This window comes from Betta splendens, chromosome 10 (assembly GCF_900634795.4).
Source record: "Betta splendens chromosome 10, fBetSpl5.4, whole genome shotgun sequence".
In the NCBI taxonomy this organism is placed as follows: Eukaryota; Metazoa; Chordata; class Actinopteri; order Anabantiformes; family Osphronemidae; genus Betta; species Betta splendens.
In genome coordinates this window covers 17,121,601-17,142,546 of record NC_040890.2, presented here as the reverse complement: position 1 = coordinate 17,142,546, position 20,946 = coordinate 17,121,601, and the positions used below count along the sequence as shown (strand labels likewise).

Here is a 20,946-nt window from a genome sequence, read left to right as displayed (position 1 = left end):
TCAATCTTACAGGTCACCTGTACTGTAATTAGACCTTCAGCCTTTGTGCTGTTGCCTCGTATGAAGCGCTTTTATTTCTCTACTTTTGGCTAACAGACTGTGGAATTCAGGCTCTCAATGAGTCCGGATGTCTCTTTTCTTTTCTCAACGTGACAGCTTTGGGTGCGTTTGATGAAACCATGTGGCGGCTTCTCTTTGTGCATGTAATCGTATGCTGCCTCAGCATGGCTCGTCCCTACTGTCCTTCCCAATGCACCTGTGTCTTCCACGGACGAACTGATGGAACAGGAACCAGGTAAGCTGCACACTGTGCTGGTGCTATTCATTAAAACACAGCTCATTTGACTTGAAATGAAGATAAAAGTCAAGTCAGGGATTTAGAGATTTGTCTTATTTAAACAATTGCTTTATGGTTTTACTCACAAAATTTAAAAAAAAGTCACTAGACATTAGACAAGACATGAGATCTATGCATGAAGCTCAAAGTGTTTTCTGACATCTGGTGTGATTCCTTTTGGAAGAGCACCAGTGAAAACTACAAACCACTACACATGTAAAATAAAAATAAACAACATCCAGGGCAATGAGAATATCAGCTACGTTTCCTGGCATAGTACCAATCCATTTGGAAGACCTAATTGCCATAAGCATAGTTACTGCCACTAACACTAAACTCTAGTTAACCAAGCATAATGTAGTTACATGGTGATAAAGTCATAGGGCTTGTTTTATATAGCTGTACGCACACACACACACACACACACACACACACACACACACACACACACACACACACACACACACACGCACAATACTATAACAGAGTTGCACCTTTCCTCCACCCACAGTGGGTCCACATAATCACTCACTATTTACAGCATGATGAGCTTGATTAGCTTTGACCTTGTCCCACAGGGGGTGTGGATACGGTGTGGACTCAGTAGATGGATAGTAGTTGGCTTCCTTCTACTGTGACTGGGCAGTTAGTTTGGAACATTACTTCTTTTAATCATAACATTAATAGCAGCATTATAATAACTACTGTATGTAACAGTGAGCTGGCTCAACCTATCTTCATGCCACCTAACTGTTTCCTTTCATATTCAGATCTGTGCTGTGCAATGACCCAGATATGTCTGACATCCCCGTCAATGTACCTGTGGATACAGTCAAACTTCGAATAGAGAAAACCGCAGTACGGCGAGTCCCAACAGAAGCTTTTTACTACCTGGTGGAGCTGCGGTACCTGTGGATTACTTACAACTCCATAACCGCAGTTGATACTGGAAGTTTCTACAACCTTAAAATGCTCCATGAGCTGAGACTCGATGGAAATATGATCTCCATGTTCCCTTGGGAGTCTCTAAAAGAGATGCCAAACCTGAGGACTCTGGATCTACACAACAACAGACTCACTAATGTTCCCACTGAGGCCATCTCCTACCTCCTCAACATTACATACTTGGACCTGTCCAGCAACAAACTAACAACCCTACCCTCTGATCTCATGGATATCTGGCCACCCTTCAACGGTGAACCCATCACTACTAATGCCTCTCAGAAAGTTGTGTTAGGTAAGAAGAAAAAAGTTGTACCTGGCTTGCATTTGCACAATTTTGGGAAAGGGGGAGGACATTTTATGGTCACTTGTAATTATTCTGGGGCATCCATTTTATCTCAGGTCACTGTAGTGTGCTGCATTAAATTATTAATTTATTGCCATAATTGAGTGCTGATTGTTTAGCACCACATGCTGCTCCACAAATGCTCCATTTATCTGTTCCCAAATGTGTCTTCATATGAAAACAACCTTATCTTTATCATTTCCTTTAATCGTTTTATAAATATAATACTCTTTGTTGGATGTATTTTGGACTTTGCTGTAAGTGGTTGGTGCTCGCTGTACATTGCCTGACAGCAGCTGGGATCTTGTTAATGGGCTGTAAAAGGACAAGGTGGCTTATCTGTTCTAAGCGAAGCACCGGTGTACGTGAAGGAGAAACAGGATTAGGGGACAGGGCCATGCACAAATAGATTACAGCTTCTTAAGTGTATTCTAAATGGCTTTCCTTAGTGTTTTATGAGAGGTACAGTTACCTTTGCTGCTTTATTTATTTCAAAATAATGAAGTGCAAGTTAAAAAGGTACAAAATAAAATACAGTTTGCACAGTACAGCAGAAATTTCTGCATGAAGTCTATCTTCATTTTCTAATAAATTCAATTTCTCTTTCTTTCTTTCACAACTCATTAACAATTAACAATTAGTATTAATTAGTATCAAATAATTTGGGGTTTATTGAAGTTGATAATGCCACAAACCTCACGAAGGCCAGTAGGAGCTTAGATGCTTTGTCACCATTAGGACAAGCTAATCTGATGAAGGGATATAGTGTCTACAGCCGTGCATGTGTTGGCCTTCTGCGTTTACATCACGCTGCAACACAGTTTATACCATAGGTTTACAGGAATATGACCTTTATGTCTACAATGCTCACTTCAGCAACTGTGAAGTACAGAGGGGCTTTATCCACCGTGCAGAGTTCACTGTCACGTTTTCCTAATTCGACACATTTAAAAAAAAGTATATATATCCTTGCTAAATAACTTTGCCATTTCAGTATTGTTTATACTTCTCTCTATGATCAAAGACAACATTCAAATGTTAGACACTACAACTGAAATTGTCCTGTTTGTTCCTCTCCAGGACTCCAAGATAATCCCTGGTTCTGTGACTGCAAAATCTCCAAGCTGATTGAGATTTCCAAGATGGCTGACACCCCCGTGGTTTTAATGGACCCATTTCTGACCTGCAGTGGACCAGAGAGTCTCATTGGTGTCCTGTTTCAACGCGCTGACCTTGACAAATGTGTAAAACCCTCCGTCATAACCTCTGCAACCTCGATCACATCGTCGCTGGGCAGCAATGTTCTTCTGCGATGTGACGCCACAGGGTTTCCCACTCCCACACTCTACTGGGTTAAATCAGACGGCTCACGCGTCAACAACACAGGTATCACAAACCCTTCGGGGATTTTAACATACGTTGTTTTGTTACTCTTTTGTTATTTTCTTAACGCTTTCTGTTGCTGTTCCCCTCTTACAGTCCAGGAGTCACCTGCTGAGGGAGTCAGGTGGTCCATAATGAGCCTGCATGGAATATTATACAAAGACGCAGGGAACTACAGCTGCAAAGCTAAAAACGTTGCAGGAAAGGCAGAGAGGACAATTTCCCTGTCAGTTGCCGGTACGATGAGCACCACCGTTCCTTCAGTGAGGCCTACTGCGGGAACGGGACCCTCCAGCCAAGGCACAACGTTTGCTTCTCTAACGCGTAGCCCCTACTCAACCTCATCCATGTCTACAATACCCCCAGGAACATCGACAATGCAATACACCATCCCCAAAAAGCCTAAAGGTACACTCAAACAAACAAAAATGCTGCAGGGAGGTAATGGAAGGAAGCTGGCAGCAGATGAAAAGAGTAAGAAAAGCGATGACTCGAAGTCTGTCAAGAACCTAAGGACTGTAGAAGAAACATCTGACAGTGCAGTGCTGCTTTGGACAGCTGACGGTTTATCAAACGATGCCCCGCTTACAGTCGTATGTTCACCTTATGGTGAGGACAACGTCAAAAGGACAGAGGAGACAAACGCTGGCAGTGGAAAACTGCTCCTGGAGGGACTGTCCTCTGGAATGAGGTACTCTGTCTGCCTCATAGCGAAAGGCAGAAATGCTGGAAAAGACCCCTGCATTGACTTCTACACGCTAGACATTGTAGACGACAGCGGGCAGAACCAGCTCCTCGTCATCATCAGCGGCATTGCCTGTGCTCTGATTTTGCCTCTCATTGCCGTGTTGATCTATAAGATTCTTAACCTGTACTGCAAAGGAAGCAATGCGGCTTTGAACGAAGAGGAACTGGAAAAAGAGAGCTACGTCAAATTTGAAACCATTTCCATGAAACAAAGAACGTTGAACTCTCATCCCAATGAGCTCTGGGCGAGAAGGCCAACCCACGAATCGGAGCGGATGCTTCTATGCTCCAGGTCCAGCATCGACTCCCAGATGACCTATAAAAGTGACAGCTCCCGGTCCGAGTACCTCTGCTAATGTCAGGAATCCACGGCCAACGCACACATGCCACAGGAAACAAAAATATTACGAACGCCTTTATACCTGCCTTGTATGAAAATATTGTAACAAAAATGTATTTTATAAATATTCTTTTTCTGGTTAATTAAAAAACAGTCAATAGATGGTATTCATATCAATGTCCTTATTTACTGTGAAGCCTTATATCCGAATAAGAAAACCCTGTCAATGCTCCACAGCACCTTTGCTGGATGCAGCTGCTAAGAGCAAAGCAGTTAACTGCCGTTGTTCGATCACTAAATATCATAAAGCATTTTACAAAGGGTCCTCAAATTCTCATTTACGTTGATTGGTCGAGATCAGGTCATTGTGTTTTTTTTCACCCTCCATTTGCATATTTCAGTTAATTATCATTGATAACGCGTATCCACAATAGTTAATGTCAAAGTCAAAAGCGTTTATTGTCATCTGTACAGGTTCCCCTCGTGCAATGAAATTCTTACATTGCTTGTTGACAATGAATGCCGGGGAAAATACAAAATAGAGATATAGTCAAACTAAAAGCAATACAAACTATACAGTAATAGTAATACTACTACAACTACAATAATAGTAATAATAATAATGGCAGTAGGGATTCAAATAAAATGTAAGTAATGTGCAGTGTGCAAATAACAACAATAGCAGCTTGACATTGTGTGCAAATAGTAGCAGCAGTATCAGTCCGTTGTAGTCAGATCTGAATGAGTCCATTGGATGACTGTTCAGTAATCTGATGGCTGAGAGGAAGAATGGGTTCCTGAGTCTTCAGGTTCTACACTCACTATAAACAGTGCATGTTGAGGGTGGGTGGGGTCCAGCACTCGTTGACTCTGCGATGATAAACAGCCTGCAGAGAGGGCAAAGAAGTCCTGGTGATCTTCTCAGCTGTCTTCACCACTCTCTGCAGACATTTGCGGCCCCTAATAGCCGTGCTGCTGTACCACATAGTGATGCAGTTGGTCAGTATGCTCTCAATTGTGCAGGTGTAGGAGTTGATGAGGATCTTTGGTGACATACAGTACCCAACCTCCTCAGCCTCCTCAGAAAGTACAGCCACTGTTGGGCTTTCTTCACCAGCTGCGTGGTTGAGAGTCCAGGTGAGGTCCTCACTGACCCCAAGGTACCTGAAGCTGCTCAGCCTCTCCACTTCAAGCCCCCGGATGAACTGTGGCCAATGATGTCCACTATAATCATGTCCACTATAACTTCTACACTACACTGGCAGACTAAAAAATGCAAATATATATTTAAAAAAAAGAAATTGTTCATTGATCATGATTCCATTAAAATGACTGGGAGTTAGTTTCACTACTAGAGCAAAGTTATATTCAATGCCAAAGTGTCAGAGATATACTGTGTCAAAAAAAATTAAATAACCTGAACGTTGCCTTACTGGACAAGAACGTACTGTCGCTGTGTTTGATATGATGTAGTTTGTGATTTGTTTAATAAATTCTGCCACCTTGTAAAATCATGTGTATATATTTGTCAGTCAGATTTGTTTTTAATACACTATACAAGATTTTAATTATTATGATCATTAAGTTTTGTATAAATGTTATTGTCAATTTAACTTGCACAGCATTTGTCACTGTGATATTTTTCCAGGTAGCAAACTAAAAAAATAAAATATATGAACCACAAAAAATTACAACTTATTTCCATCCGAAATGGTGGATATCTTCAGACTACTAACATTAGTTTAGAGACTTTCTGTCACTTTCTCAGCCGTTTAAATCTACTTCCTTACAGGGTTACTGATGACGTTAATCACTAAATTCTACTCATAGATAGTATGAATAGAGGTTTTGGTTCCTGGGGTTTGTTAGTTGTTCTCCTCAGGAAAAGAGGACAAACAATTTAGGGATAATTTGCTTCACTTGTCCTCGATTCCCTACAAATTACTCATCCTACCGATTTCCTCTGGGAGCCAGTCTGGTACACTGGATTCTCAGTCATACACAGAGGACAGGGTGTCTATTGTGTGTGTGTGTGTGTGTGTGTGTGTGTGTGTGTGTGTGTGTGTGTGTGTATTACAGTTATGCTCTTTAAAATTTGTCTGTTCCGCAGAAGAAAGATATTTTCCAAATAAAATAATAAATATTCAAGCAGCGTAGCCGGTTCCCCATCTCCTCCTTCTCTCAAACACATCTAACCACATCAGAAAGGACAGAGGTCAGGGGGTGGAGTGCTGTTATTATGTTGGAACTTTTTTTCAGACCAGCCTTGTTTCTTGCATATTCTACATTCTGCCTGAGACTCGGACTGCAGCTTAAAGGTCTTGTTCCAATGCTGGACTAGCATGTGCAAAATCTACCACGGGGACGTCAGGAATTTCAATCTTTGCTTCTAAAGCAGCCTGGTAGCCAAAGTGGGGTGTGAGCAGGATTCTACACATTCTTTGAAACACTGCACCGGCAATTTTGCGAGTCTTCCATCCTTTTAAACCGACCTGACTCTATCTCTAGCATGCCATCTCGGGGGTGTAAGCTCCATCGTCTGTCTAGGTGAAAGTCTTCAGCAAAAAATGGTGATAATCCATAAACAGATGTTGTTTAAGGTAGGAGAATTCTTCTGTGCCAGAGCTGACAATGGTGATGCCTGAAAAAAAGTGAACAAGTGCAGCTCCCCAGATTGTGACAAGGCACAGGATTATGTTGGCTGCAACAATCACAGCAGCACTGATCTATTTCATGGTGCAAAGCTCTGGAGCCATGGCCCTTGGGACAACATGCTGGGATGAACGGCTGTCACGAGTTGGGAAAAACAATAGCTGCATGGGTGAGTTTGAAATCCCCGGTGTTCATGTACCATGTACTGTGTGGCACTATGTTGAAGATCATTAAATCAGGAGGCAAAGTTAACTTGACTGAACAGCTGGAGCATCCTGTTGATGCACTTTGAGTGCCTAGAACTACAGTAATATCACTATGTGTCATGAGTTTATTTTCTCTACATATACAATTATAGTGTTTTTGACCCTTGGACAAATGTTATTTACGCTGCCTCTAGGTGAAATTACACACGATGCTGAAGACCATTTATTTTATTTGCCCTATAAGCAGGGCAGTTTATGAGGTTACCTGACAAACTTGTCAGTGTGTGATTAAGAAATATTACATAAACATGAACTTTTTGGCCATATTGCATGAATTGTTTTGTGCTGATGTTGTTGCTGTTGCTGCTTTTGCTGTTGTTGCTGCTGCTGTTGTTGTTGTTAATTTTCTTATTCACTGGCATGGTGCATATTTTGGCGACATACGCGACAACAATAATTTTAACAAACATATCTGCCCCATGAATCACGGTCATCTAAATGCATGTTTGTGTCACTTTGCAGTAAGACCTTCATTTGGTAAATTTAAAACAATATTTAATGTTAAAATAGAAAATGCTAAGGTGGTCAACGGTGTGGGTGAGCAGCCTGTGAACATTAGGTGATTCATCAGGATGCCTCCCAGCAACTCAGCACCAGTTGCCATGTTGGAGATCTCAGCCAGACATTTCATTATGTTGTTTGTCTGGCTGTTGCTCATTGTTTTCTTCATTCCACTGAGTTAAGAGTGATAACCATGGTTGCACATGACTGTGGAGCACCGTCTATGAATAGCAATACGTACTAATGCAGTCACTCATACGCAGTGTGTCAAAGCTAAATGAGCTCTAAAGCAAACTATGGTCAGACTCACTGGAACGTGCATAAGACTTATAACAGTAATACAAATATATTATTTGCCCGTTTGTTTTACAAAACTTTAATACTATAATAACTAAAACAGAATACTCTAACAAGACAAACTTTCAGAAGCTTTAGCCTTTCACTTTGAATCTGACAGTATATCGCAGTGACTAAAGCACAAAAGATATTTGTTGCCAAGTGATGATGTTTTATCCACAAGCAGCCGAGGCCATCTTTCACTCCTGAATAGGCCTTTTCTCAGACAAACTGAATATTTAGTGGCAAGTGACACAAGCAGGGAGGGGTCACCTAATAACACATTAAAGGTCTGTACACAGTTTCCTATTTAGATAAACAGAGAACAAGCACAAATATCAAAAATATAGACCTATATACTTACATTACCTAATCTTCAATCTCTGCTTCATATCTATTAAACAATGAACAAAAGATGTTGAAAAGGTCTTAAAATGTATGTATGTATTAAGCTCCACAGCCCTTCCTGATATTCAGCCATGGTAAAGCCATTCATCGCATGGACCTTGATGGGAGGAACCAGAGAAGGCTTGTGGGCGGCGTGGGCAGTTCTATCCTGCTTGACTTTCATTTCCAAGAGGAGAGAATTTACTGGGCTGACAAACACACTGGCATCATCTACAAAGCAGCAGTGAGAGGAGCACACAGACAGGTGATTATGTAACGCTGCAAAACTCTAGAGACCCTAGCTGACAAAAATACCATGCTTCCTATGAAGAAGTGACCTTCCTTCCTGAAAGTTGGACAATTATCTTTGGTCTGGGGTTTAATCTGTGATTTTAATATGCACTTTCCAGAAACTCTACTCCTCTGACAAACACATCTCGGGCCTCGCTGTGGACTGGATTCGGAACCATGTCTACTGGACAAGTAAAGAAAAGGGAAAAATCAAAAGGATTAATACAAATGGGAAAAATGAAACTACTACTATGAGACACTTGACTCAACCAAGTTCTATAGCAGTTGACCCCACTAACAGGTAATCTCATCTACTCAGGCCTGAGAATTCAGATGCATTCACGGAATTAAACAATAGCCCGGGGGAAAAAGCAACCATGTTTCCCCAGCAGCTCCGTACATGGTTCACAGCCGTGACATTTGTGTTCCTACTGTATAACTGTCTCCTACTCGCCCATTAAGCACGGCTGGCACCAAGGTGCAAACCGACAGACGGACCTTGACATGCCAGCCATTATGTGGTTCTTGTTCCCATCATTTTTTTTCAGGTTTCTCTTTTGGCTGTCTGGTGGGATGACTCCAAGCATCCAGCGATCTGACATGGCAGGACACATGAAGACTACACTTGTAAAAGTAGCAAAGCAGCTGGAAGCCCTGTCCATTGACCGTAGGGACAAACGACTGTTCTGGGTTCAGTTTGGGCTCCAAGCAGAAAGTTCAGTCGCCTCTTGTGATTTCAATGGGAACGTCCTGCACATCATTGATCAGCCTTCTGAGTGAGCATGCTCTGGGATTCATGTTTCTTTTATTACTCAGTCTAATACTAAACAACTCTTATAGAATTACAACAAATTCTCGGATTTGTTTTGCGTTTTTTGTCTATGTAAGGTCTCTGTCACTGGGAATATCAGTATTTCTGGATCATTTGTACTACACTGAGGCCACATCTCGGGTCATAAAGCAGGTGAACAAGTACACCGGCGGCGAGTCAGTGGATGTTAACACAAAGCAAATGGCAAAAATGCCAGCTGGTATCAAGGTTGTACACTCCATCAACCAGCCAATGGCAGACTCCCCATCACCATCTTCAGGTTAGAGTTCTGATTCTCCCCAATTATAATATTCTCTAAAGTTTATAGTTTCTGAAAATGCCTTACACATATACTGAATCTGATTTATCTTTAAAAACAGCTTGTGACGAGCAGAGTGGGAACTGTGGGAATGTGTGCTCCACTCTAGCCGAACAAGGAAGTTGTCACTGCAGTGAAGGCTTTGCTCTTAGTAAACAAGGCACCTACTGTGAAGGTCTACATTTTATTCATTGTACTCATTCTATTTTTTTAAATCACAAATACATTTTAGTGACACAGATTATTTAGTAGTAGTAGTATTTTCTAAAAGTGCAAAGTGAGACCAGAGTTTGTCTGTCAAGATTTGCTGCATTACCAATTGAAGCATGTAATTCTCCTACTGTGGGTACTAATGTGTTTTCTTTGCTGTGCTACAGATGTAAATGAATGTGCCCACTGGAACCACGGCTGCTCACTTGGCTGCGAAAACATACCAGGCTCTTATTTTTGTACGTGCCCTCAAGGTTACGCCCTCCTACCAGATAGAAAGACTTGTCAAGGTATAGTAAAATGATCACTATATTACAAATATTTAAATTGTTCCTTGTATTGAAAGTTTCCAAAGTTGATGGAGCTGAAAACTGGTTTGGATTAGATCATTTCTCATGTAGTGTCCTGAAAGATCCTATTCGTGTCCTAGTACAGTAAAGAAGACCATACAGTATAGGGAATTTGATTTGGTGTCTGGTGCAAATGCAGCAACAAAAATAGAAAGTTAAAATATCATGTTGGCTTTTAGAATCTAAACTAAAACATACCATTATTGGTAATCCAGTTATTGCATATATCACTTTCCTATCTTATGACTGGTCATTCCTCTTTATCATAATAAAGCTCTGTTGTCTGCCATCGTAACAACAGATTCTTTATAGTGAAAAAATAACCCAGACAATCTAATATTACGGCACCGCAGTCATGAGGAAATGTATAGAAAGTCTTTACTTAGCAACACACATTTTTTAAGGACATATTTTGTTAAAGTCAATTATTTTACAGTCAGTTGAAATTATCAGTAATCATCTGGGATGTAAACAGTAACTAATATAGTATGATACTAAAATGCATAACAATCAGCCCAAATCTTCTATTCTAATCCATAAACCAAGAGAGCAGGAAAGCTTCACAGACACAATGGGCTCAGATGACGAGGTGACATTTGCAATCGGGAACATATCTGGTCAGCAGCTTTGTCTGTCTAAGCTATTTAGCAGCCAACCTTTGGCAAGGTCCAGAAGACAAGGCTGCCAAGTGGCAGGCTTGATAATGGAACAACAACAGAGATTACATGGCGAGGGCATCACATGGGATGCTTAGTTTGTTGTTTTTCATTCAGTATAGGCAAAAAATAATGCAGAGGTCTATTTTACATCAGCTCATCTCATATCATTATAAATTAAACAAAACTATATGTGCTTAGTATTTTTTTCAAATAAGCAGGACATTATCACCTATTTAACATTATAAACAATATTATATCATCAGTATCATTCAGATACAAGAGGTTCCAGTCATGCAGCATAACCCTCCCTGTGTGGGGTTCGCCTGCATCCTCATCCTCCTTTCACCTATTCTGAAGGGATTAGGTCTGACTTCTTAAATGGATTTAACCAAGGAAGGCCTAAGTAGCTTGTTATCCACCTGGCTGTCTTAGAGTCTTCTATGCCGGGTCCAAAAATAACCTGGGAAAATCTTAAACATGCAACAACCCTTTAATCTTGTCAAGATGGCCCTTGATAAATGACTGTATTATGCAGTTTCTGTATCATTTTGGTTTCTAGAGACGATTGTGCTGAGCTCAACTCACTTGATTCTTAATAGATTTTTAGAATTACTGCTCGATTTATATATTTGAATATGTATTTTCCCTTTTAAAATCAGAGATAATAACATGTGGGGATAATATGACCAAGTGTGGTCATGGTTGCCTGGAAACAGATGAGGGTGTTGTCTGTGTGTGTCCTGAGGGATCTATACTACAGGAAGATGGACAGTCTTGTTCTGGTGAGGCACACTATCAAGTTGCTAGATTTCTAAACTATATGTGCCTGGGTTTTGTTGTAGCACAGCAGAAACGTATCTGTGGTGGTTTTCCTTGTCCATTGCAGGTTGCTCGTCAGCAGACAGAGGGGGCTGCAGCCAGATCTGTACGCCTCTCACCCCTAGTAGGTGGCAGTGTGCTTGTCTGCATGGCTACCAGCTCCACCAAGATGGAAAACGCTGCATTGCTATGGGTGAGTCATATTATGGCAAGGCAGACAGCTGAGGTACATACACCCACAGTTATCTCCCCAAAGCTCCCAGTGGATCTCTGGCTGCCACCAGCACAGTTAAAAATAAATGAATGTGCCATGCATATAAAAGGAGACACACTCATTGCAGTATGCTGGATCATGAGATAGTGTGATGTTATTCTGCAGGACCCCCACCTTATCTGCTAGTTGCTAATCTAGTGGATGTACGAAGAATTAATCCTGATGGAACTGGGGATAAAGCCCTTGTGGAGGATCCCAGAGGGACAATCATAGCTTTAGACTATGATCCAGTCCAAAACAAAGTAAGATTAAGTCATTTCATTTCTCATTTCTCTTTTCTCTCATCCTTAATGTATGTATTCATAGTAAAGCACAGCTGGGATGTGATGTACTAAACAAACCTAAAGATACAAGGTCTTATGACAAACAGATAAATAGAATCTTGGTTGACCTGATCCAGGTTCTGACGCAAACAAGCAGTGACACCTGGTGGACAGACATTTGTAATTTCATTATCTGTAGGTTGAGCAACATAATCTCCTATTTCATGGTTTTTATGTTGTATGTCCTACTGCTTGCATGCATTTACGGTTTTGGACGCATCTTGAAGGTTTACTTTGCTAGTACAAGCCAGAAGACAATTGAGCGAGTTGATTTGAAAGGTGGGTCGAGAGACATTATTCTATCTGAGCATCTGAACTCTCCAGAAGGACTGACAGTTGACTGGATCCACCGCAGGATTTACTGGACTGACAAAAGGTGTGTGCATAAGAAAATGCTGCTTGTGAAAACGGTTTAGTGCTGAGGTGAAACATTTCATGCAGGATAAATGAAGTTCTCTGTTAGGCTATTTACAGTAGGTGATGGGATTCATTGCTGACTTTACATTAAATTCTTTGTCAAACTAATCTGCTAGGCCAGTGGAAACTGAACTTATTTTGACTAACTACTATTACTGTTTTCAGGCAACTACTACAATGTTTTTTTTAAACATGAGCGAACAAGACATTTAACTATTTGTGACCTTACAGGCAATCGAGCATTGATTACTGTAGCTTGACTGGACAAAACAGAACAACTCTTTTCAATAAAGGTCTGGAAAAACCAAGAGGAATTGCAGTTCATCCTCTAGTAAAGTAAGTATTTAACTTGCCATGTGTTTCTTTATACATACCATGTAAAACCGCCTTAGTGGACATTTTGTGCTAAGAATGATATTAATACACAATTTTACTTTTTTGTTTTGAGGAAGTTGTTTTGGACAGATATGGGTGCCGAGCCTGTGGTGGAAAGTGCTTCTCTGGATGGGAAGGATCGTGCTGTCATAGTTAGTACAAACCTCGTGTCACCCAGTGGTCTAACGATCGATTTCACAGAGGACCGTCTGTTCTGGTGCGATCAGAGAAGAGGCCTGGTAGAGACTGCTGCCCTGGATGGGTCAGACAGACAGATCCTATTAGAGAACCAAGTAGGTGAGGCTTGTATGAAAGATACACGTGCAAACATGCAGATGTTTATTAAACCTAGAAAAATCTTTATAAAATAACTTCTATTACAAAGCAAAGAGGTCCAGCTCTAAAAATGTATTTGGATGAGTAAGCACTGAAAAATGAATCCACAAGATTTATAAAAGCCACAGTTCAGTTGTTCTGTGTAGTTTAAAGCTGTGCTTCAGTGGTTTTGTCTGAGCTGCCAGTAAGAATCTAGCAAATGGTTTCCCTTCTCCAACTGGTCCAGGTCGACCTTTTGACCTGGCAGTCTTTGAAGACAGGCTCTGGATCTCTGATCAGGAAAACCAACAGCTGAAGAGCGTGGACAAGCGGACGGGCAGGACACTGCAGCACATCCAGGACAACATCTTTCTACCAGCATCCATTGTGGTAGTTCATCCTCTTGCTAAACCCGGTACTGAGACACAACAGCAATTAATATTGACGATCATTTAGACATTGTGTTTTAAAAGACAGTAATCCACCATATATAATATCTTTAATAGGGGCAGATGTTTGCCTTCACCTGAATGGAGGCTGTGACCAAATGTGTGAAAGCAAACTGGGATTCGCCCACTGCTCCTGTCTGTCACACTTCATCCTATCAGATGATGAGAAAAGCTGTTTGCCTGCTGATTCTCCAAATGGAAGATCAGGTGAATAATGTTTCCTGCCTTACTCAAACGGCGCATACACGGGACTATGAGTTATTAAATACAAATGACAACATATTTTAACTGTACAGAACATGGGCACAGTACGGCGACTGATTTACCATCTCTGAAAAACAAAACATTTAACGATGAGCGCACGCCACCAACGCCTGAGTTGTCCACGGAAGAAGGGGAGGCTGATTTACAGTCTGATGTAGGCAATGATGCAACTCTCTTCACAGACAAGATGATTTCAGGTAACAATGCACCTTAGAAGAACACTAAATATGTTCATCTTAATATTTAATTGCTTACTATACGTTTTGTTTCAGACCAGACTGAGTGTTCCTCAGTTCACTGTGATGTCAATGCACAGTGCCTGTTTAATGGTGGCCAGCCAGCCTGTTTATGTCGAGAAGGCTTCACAGGCGACGGGCACACGTGTGTGGGTCAGTATCTCTGTTTCAGTTCTGTTTTTTTCTACATGGAACAATAATTTAAACAGCTCACTATGATTAGACACAAAACTGTGTTAATCTGTGCATTTGTCTGATTCAATTCCATTATTTTCCTATTCCTATTAAGAGCTGGAGACAACATCACAATGGTCCACAACCAAGACTCCTGCTGACGTCACAACACAGCACCATAAAATTAACTCTGTAGAGAGTTGTCCTGCCACCCATCAGTCCTACTGTCTGTACCAAGGCATCTGCTTCTACTTTCCAGAAATGGACTCATATGCCTGCACGTAAATATCGCTGCTTGAGTTGACTTGGTTATGACCTTTGGCCTTCAGGTTTAAGGCTGTATTATTAGAACATTTTATGAAAAACCAAAAATATTATGATTGCTTTGCTTCAAAAGAATTCAATATTTACTTACATTTACAAAAGCTAATTCTTAAGTCCAAATGCCGTTGTAGCGTTTATGCTACAATCTACCAGCAGGTGTCAGTGTTGTTCCACGTTTAAAAACCAATTTCCAATTCAAAAGTTTTCCCTCTCCAGTAGCAGTTCTAATTTGTTTAGGAGTGGAAAAAAACTTTACACTGATGGGATGTGATGTTGAACCGTTTGCAGATGTTTACCAGGCTACATAGGAGAACGCTGCCAGTTCAGTGACCTGGAGTGGTGGGAGCTTCAACAGTCGGAGGAAGAGAAGAGAAGAAATGTGGTCATCGCCTCCTGCATGGTGGCCATCATCTCCTTGCTTTCCATCGCTGCCTGTGTCACCTACTGCTATGGGTAAGAGACAAGAAGGAGAGGAGGTGGATTAGGGCAAGGCACAAGATAATGCAAAAAACATGCAGGAACTGAAGGTGCAGAGTATTATCCACACCAGCAGTTACTGGAAGCAGGGACAGCGATGTGCTACAGCAGGGAAGGAGCTGACTGCATTCAGAGGTGTTTATCAAACTCAGGATGACGTGAGCCATGTAATGTAGGTGTCCCAGCATGGCAGCAGAGGGTCAGGGAGCAGCTACATGTGGAACCAATGGTAACATGCATCCCTGGTTAGCAGAGACAGGAGCACACGTGGACTAAACGCCCCTCCTCCCCTTCATTTTTGCCCGAGTTGTCTCTAAGTAGCTGATTTGTTTTACGGTTGTTTGCTGGCTTATGGACAAGGCTGCTGGCATCCTGCACTATTTTGACTCACAAAGCGCAGCCCTCCCCCTCAGCCTACTAGTCTAGCGTTTGCTGTCTTGGTTCCCTTGTGGAAGCGGCACGCTTTCAATTACATGCTTGATTTAGCTTGTTCTACAGCAATTACACATAAAAATAGGTCATTTCTCGGCTACAGAATGGAGCCGTTGAGGTATGACCCCACTGGAAACGCTACATGGTCGCCAATAGCTCTGCCTCAAATTGCCTTCTGCACTTGGCTGCAAGTGCACTTGTGCAGTTTGAGTTTGGGGGGTTTACGTTCTTCTGCAACACACTTACACACCAAGTTCTGCTTCTTGTGTGTTTGTGTACTCCATCCTTTGCAATACAGGTCGTGTACTTCAATTCTTATCTATTGAGGTGATCTGAACCATCACAGATCATATTCTTGACGTTTTTCCCTATTCTATTCTGTAAACATCACATCTATCTATCTGTCTATCTAACTACAGAGCAGAGACATTTACTCTGCTGTCCTTACTGAGATCTCTTTCTTTTTCCATGTTAAGAGAGTATTTGTGGAGGGGTCTTTATTTAATGCAAGGGTCTTTGGACAGTGTTGTTGATTTTTTGATATGTAAATCTAATTTCTCATTTCTGTGAAGTACTAATGAACCATCAATCATCAATCAACTGCTTACAAAGCACCTTAAAACAATTAAACATGCATTGCATAAATTATATATGCTATAATCATAATCTGGATTTTATTTATTATTATTGACACTGAGGACTTATGTGCATTTTCTTGCATCTAGAACTAGGAGACTCTCTCGCAAACAGCCCTCTGTGGATAACGTAAGTGAAACCAGTGTGACAGATGAGAGTATGGCAGAGACCACAACTACCAGTGTGCCTCGGGTAAGGTCTCCTTTGTCCAGTCAACTGGACATCATTGACTCAATCAAACTAGTCAGTTTTACATTCAGTCAGTTCAAAACTCATATAGTAATAAAATCAATAGTTCATTTTTATTTATCATAGACATGATCAATTAATCCTCGATCATGGAATGTGACCATTATATTTTGATATTTAGACTGTAAATTTGCAGTTCTACATGCTGGTGGAGAATGGTGTGGACAGCAAATGCATCCCTGCCGGTTGTCCCAGGGGAGCTGCCTGTCCATACTGCTCCTCAGACACAGGTAGCTGTAGTTGGTGCTCAACTTTTTTCAGCTGTCTACACTGATTATTCATTACATTTTTTGTTGTCAGGTGACAATTCCGTGTCTGAAGAGTTAGGAACAGTGTCCCAACTCAACACAGGGTATGAGTGCCCCATGGTGTCATCAATTGTCATGGAAATGTCTGAACCGACTGCCTCTCACTCAAGTCTGCCAATGTCAAGTTCATATTCCTTCACATCCTTCAAGCCCAGTCCACCGTCTCAGACTCAGAGCCTAGAGTCTACAACTTCCTAGCCCAGAGCAGAGACTGGTACAGCTGTACAGTTAAACGCACACATACTAAAACACTGAGCTAAGAATGAAACTGCTAATTAAACGTTTACCCCACTGAAGCTGGTGTTTATATAGAAATAATTATTAGCATCTCTATATAAACATAAGCACTATTTACTGGTCTCTACTGCTATACATGAGGTTTAAAGCTGGCCTGGACATGTAAGCTCTTACTATCAGGTATCTGTTACCAAAATAGAAACTTTTAGTTGGCTCAGGACTCAGTGCAAGTGCTCACAGCTTTAGTGGATTAGATATAAGTTTAGTAAAAAAGTCATTAGCTGTGAATCTTTAGCACTTTTGTGTTCATTTCCAAAATATATAACTTGAAGTTAAATCTTTATTATACTATTTTACCTAATATTTAGCAGGATATTTACTGTTGTACACTATATACACAAAATATTTTCTGCAAGTACATTGTACAATCATTGAACATGGTTTAGTTTAAAACCCACGTGTTTTTCCTGTTGGTTTCTGAATAGTTTCCATTGGTCTAGTAATTCACGTTTGGGAAGTTCTGTCAGGTGTTCTACATGATTCAGTCTTTCAGAGGATAAACTGAGCTGGGTTTGGTTCAGAAAGGGAACAGTATCATGCTCTTGACTTTTATTTTAGTTATTTAATGCAGGACTTCATCTACTAAACAAGCAGAACACCAGTGAAACGTACATTCTGACTCTCAGTATTCACGTTAGATTTTGTATTAGTTTCAACATCAGAAACAATAAGTGGAATTATCTTGGAGATAAAAACTCGGTCTACTTCATCAATAAACTTATTGTTATATAAAATGTGTTGTTTTAAAATGCAGTTGCATATGCAGAACTGCCATGAGGCCCAATACCACTGCACTTGTGGTTTCTTCTTAAAACACATCTGTATTTTCTTGAAGGTTGTGGCCACTGAAGGCCCATCTGTCTTTTTACACTCCATCAAACCTCTTCTTCAAAGCTCTTGCCTATGCTCCGCTGATGACGCTCTTCTAACCTCCACCAAATCTAACGCTCTATTAGTGTTGGCACCGATGCTGCCACCCTCAACTACCACTAGCCCATCATATCTATTTCTGTCTCTGTCTGCAACTCTGTCCCAAGGTTGACTGGGAATTGTTAATAGAAGGACCACCTCTTCGTTTCGAGGCAGTGGCAGAAAACAAAGCACTTTAACTCAAAAACCATCAGGCGCCACATCGATATTGATTTTCCTGGTGAGACACACTTATCTATATATTGGCCTCCATTAGGGCTAACAGATAGGTTAGGGCAACACTCTAAACAGCAGCAGATCACCCTTCAAGTAAAGATAAAATTGGGCCCAGAGTCAATTTATCTTTTATTACTCCTCAATTGGGGCAACAGGGGGCAATAGAGTCAGCAACACTGTAAGTAGCAGAGGCCTTCAGGGTCTTCAGTTTGTTTCTTATTGCTGGCGTTGACACTACCTTGCCTTTTATTTTAAACATGTTCATACTGAAGTGTTTATTTCCAATATCCTAAATGTGAACACAACTAAATTACACATTGATCATATAAAGCTAGTTTTTTTATAGTTCTGTTAAAGAACTTGCAATGTCTGGTATGCAGTGGGTATAAATGTGCTTCACTCATTATCTTCTCCGAGGCACTGGCAGCCAAAATCAAAAACATGATCATAAAAAAATAAAGGTGTTCTTTCATTATTTTAATTGTAAACATAATAGCAATTTAATTGACATTACTATACCTATAAAACTACTACTAGCAACAGAATCATTAGCTGCTTCGGTAAAAATTCTTAGAAAGGAATTGGATTAGTGAAGAGAAAAAAGTAATTTGGAAAAATATTTACTCACTCACTATTATGTGCATCTGTATAATCAAGTGAAATCCAATGCAGCAGCTGTAAATTCCACTTACAGTGTGTTATATAAAAAAGTGGTTCTAATGCTTTGGCCAACCATTGCATGATACAAATAACAGAAAAATAAAACTTCCACAAGTAACTGTTTTCTATTAGTCAGTATTGTATTTTTCTGCCAGATGGGTCTAGCTTTGCTTTATCGCTCATGTCTCTATTCCAGCCCAGAGGACAGCTGATGAGGGCTAAAGAGGGAATTAGCTACCCACTCAAAGGCTTTGCTCTGATCCTTTGGGTCAGTATTTGGTCCCCACAGCTCTTGAGCAGGACAGAGTAACACTAGTTTGTGAGGATTTGAAAAGATTTAAAATCTGAAGGGGAGGGGGTCTAATGCATGTGCTGGACGTAGACATGAGCCTGAATGTATGGGCGCGCCACAGAGGACAGAAAATCTCATGGTAGTCTTTTTGGAGAAAACATTCTGAGTACATTGACTTTAATCTGTGAACTATGCCTTTTAATTCTACCACTCCTGCAAAAAAGTTGAATCCATAAAGCTCATATAAAACCCAAAATGTATGTTGCCATATTACATAAAAGATTTACAAATTTGTGTCGGTGTAAATATAATGTTTTTTCCATATATATATATTTATATTTTTCACACATTTGTCTTGTGTTTTGAACACCTACATGATGGCATTTATTATCTATATATTCTACTTTTCTATTTATTAATTGATCAGTTTTTCTGTGAAATAACTAATGTATAAAAATTAACTGTAAAATAAAAATGTCCTTTACTATTTTACAAACTCAAATATAACTGGTCACCACATACAACCAATTGTAATAGCTTTAAATGATCATTAAATGATACTTGATTATTGCGCTCACTTATAATGCCAAATGTAATTTTAAGGTTAGAGTTAACATATAGACAATCAATGTCCTTAGTTTTGGTACAGTTTTTCAGTTTCCTGTATTACATTGGATGCTGCACTGACTTTGTTCCAGCAGATGGCGATGATACATAGAAAAATAACACTATCTAGGGAGAACCTCAAAAGCCCTATATTATATTCCCAGCAACACTAAATAAAAGAGTCATTGTTTAAATAGAAACTAAAAGCTTAACTAATATTGATTGTAGGCCAACTTCAGCCTAAATACAATCTTCACAACAATCAGGGAGGGCAACACATATATTTATAGTAAAAAGGAAAGTTGCTGTATCAGCCTTACAAAACACAATGAAATACAGGAGCCACATATTGACCTGCCACGTGTTCTTCAAGCCCCAATGCCCTGCTAGCTTATACAAACCATCCTCTGCCAACTCTGGGTTACCTGGTTCAGGTGAGGTCAGTCAATCAAAGCTAGGAGACATTTTGGATGAGATAAATATAGGAAAACACAGTGAACTGGTATCACCCAGGTCTGACTTGACTAAATGCATCTCATCAGCAGCGAGTAGACCAGAACCGGGGCCCAAGGTTAATTCTATAAATCAGTAACAATGACTCAGTATTTCTTAATTTCGGATGACGCGATCGCCTGCTTACTGATAAATAGTGAAATTTATGGAGGCAGAAAACAATGCAATACGTTATAATTTATCCTAATCGGACTTTGTTAATAATTGAACACCTGCCATAAAGTAGGCGTAATAACTGGATCATACGAGTTAGCAATGAGAAACCCAAATATGGTTGTGTATTTGGTTATTGTACAGATGATGTTGATGACGTTACCCATTTGTAAAACTTTACAGGTCCTGGCTAATAAAATTAAGCCGTGCCTATGTTAAAACTGGCATTATTGCTAATCGAAGCTAAATGCAGTCCCAAACTTTTTTCTTACCCTCCTCGGATTCTTTCCAGCCGGATTCTGCTGCGCTATTATTGAGCAGCTGTGACTG

General features: G+C 40.4%; 2 protein-coding genes across 4 annotated transcripts; both read left to right on the top strand.

Moving 5' to 3' along the window:
• The first annotated feature begins 7 nt into the window (after positions 1 to 7).
• lrit3a (info leucine-rich repeat, immunoglobulin-like and transmembrane domains 3a) lies at positions 8 to 5,768 on the top strand. The gene is made up of 4 exons (XM_029164626.3): positions 8 to 295; positions 1,108 to 1,574; positions 2,706 to 3,011; positions 3,105 to 5,768. Exons 1-4 carry the CDS (start codon positions 180 to 182, stop codon positions 4,109 to 4,111), a joined length of 1,896 nt encoding a protein of 631 aa, XP_029020459.1. The 5' UTR covers positions 8 to 179; the 3' UTR covers positions 4,112 to 5,768.
• A 479-nt stretch (positions 5,769 to 6,247) lies between these two features.
• Positions 6,248 to 19,636, top strand: egf (epidermal growth factor). Of its 3 annotated transcripts, none has more exons than XM_029164625.3 (22): positions 6,248 to 6,916; positions 8,303 to 8,502; positions 8,648 to 8,829; positions 9,077 to 9,304; positions 9,417 to 9,619; positions 9,720 to 9,833; positions 10,036 to 10,158; positions 11,537 to 11,659; positions 11,764 to 11,889; positions 12,076 to 12,212; positions 12,521 to 12,669; positions 12,942 to 13,046; positions 13,159 to 13,382; positions 13,648 to 13,815; positions 13,907 to 14,056; positions 14,146 to 14,310; positions 14,386 to 14,502; positions 14,639 to 14,804; positions 15,136 to 15,300; positions 16,482 to 16,521; positions 16,778 to 16,871; positions 16,942 to 19,636. In XM_029164625.3, exons 1-22 carry the CDS (start codon positions 6,790 to 6,792, stop codon positions 17,145 to 17,147), a joined length of 3,312 nt encoding a protein of 1,103 aa, XP_029020458.1. In that variant the 5' UTR covers positions 6,248 to 6,789; the 3' UTR covers positions 17,148 to 19,636. The 3 variants fall into 3 exon arrangements, with proteins under 3 accessions (XP_029020458.1, XP_029020457.1, XP_029020455.1); XM_029164624.3 differs by having other exon boundaries at positions 16,763 to 16,871; XM_029164622.3 differs by having other exon boundaries at positions 16,482 to 16,584; positions 16,763 to 16,871.
• The last annotated feature ends 1,310 nt before the right edge of the window (positions 19,637 to 20,946 follow it).

Bases quoted from the DNA above. Each gene is read 5' to 3' on its own strand.
- lrit3a (XM_029164626.3), top strand. From the start codon at position 180: ATGTGGCGGCTTCTCTTTGTGCATGTAATCGTATGCTGCCTCAGCATG. The intron at 1,575-2,705 runs GTAAGAAGAAAA...GTTCCTCTCCAG, and splicing joins CTCTCAGAAAGTTGTGTTAG to GACTCCAAGATAATCCCTGG. The intron at 3,012-3,104 runs GTATCACAAACC...CCCCTCTTACAG, and splicing joins CTCACGCGTCAACAACACAG to TCCAGGAGTCACCTGCTGAG.
- egf (XM_029164622.3), top strand. From the start codon at position 6,790: ATGTTGGCTGCAACAATCACAGCAGCACTGATCTATTTCATGGTGCAA. The intron at 13,047-13,158 runs GTAAGTATTTAA...TTTTGTTTTGAG, and splicing joins GCAGTTCATCCTCTAGTAAA to GAAGTTGTTTTGGACAGATA. The intron at 15,301-16,481 runs GTAAGAGACAAG...TCTTGCATCTAG, and splicing joins TGTGTCACCTACTGCTATGG to AACTAGGAGACTCTCTCGCA.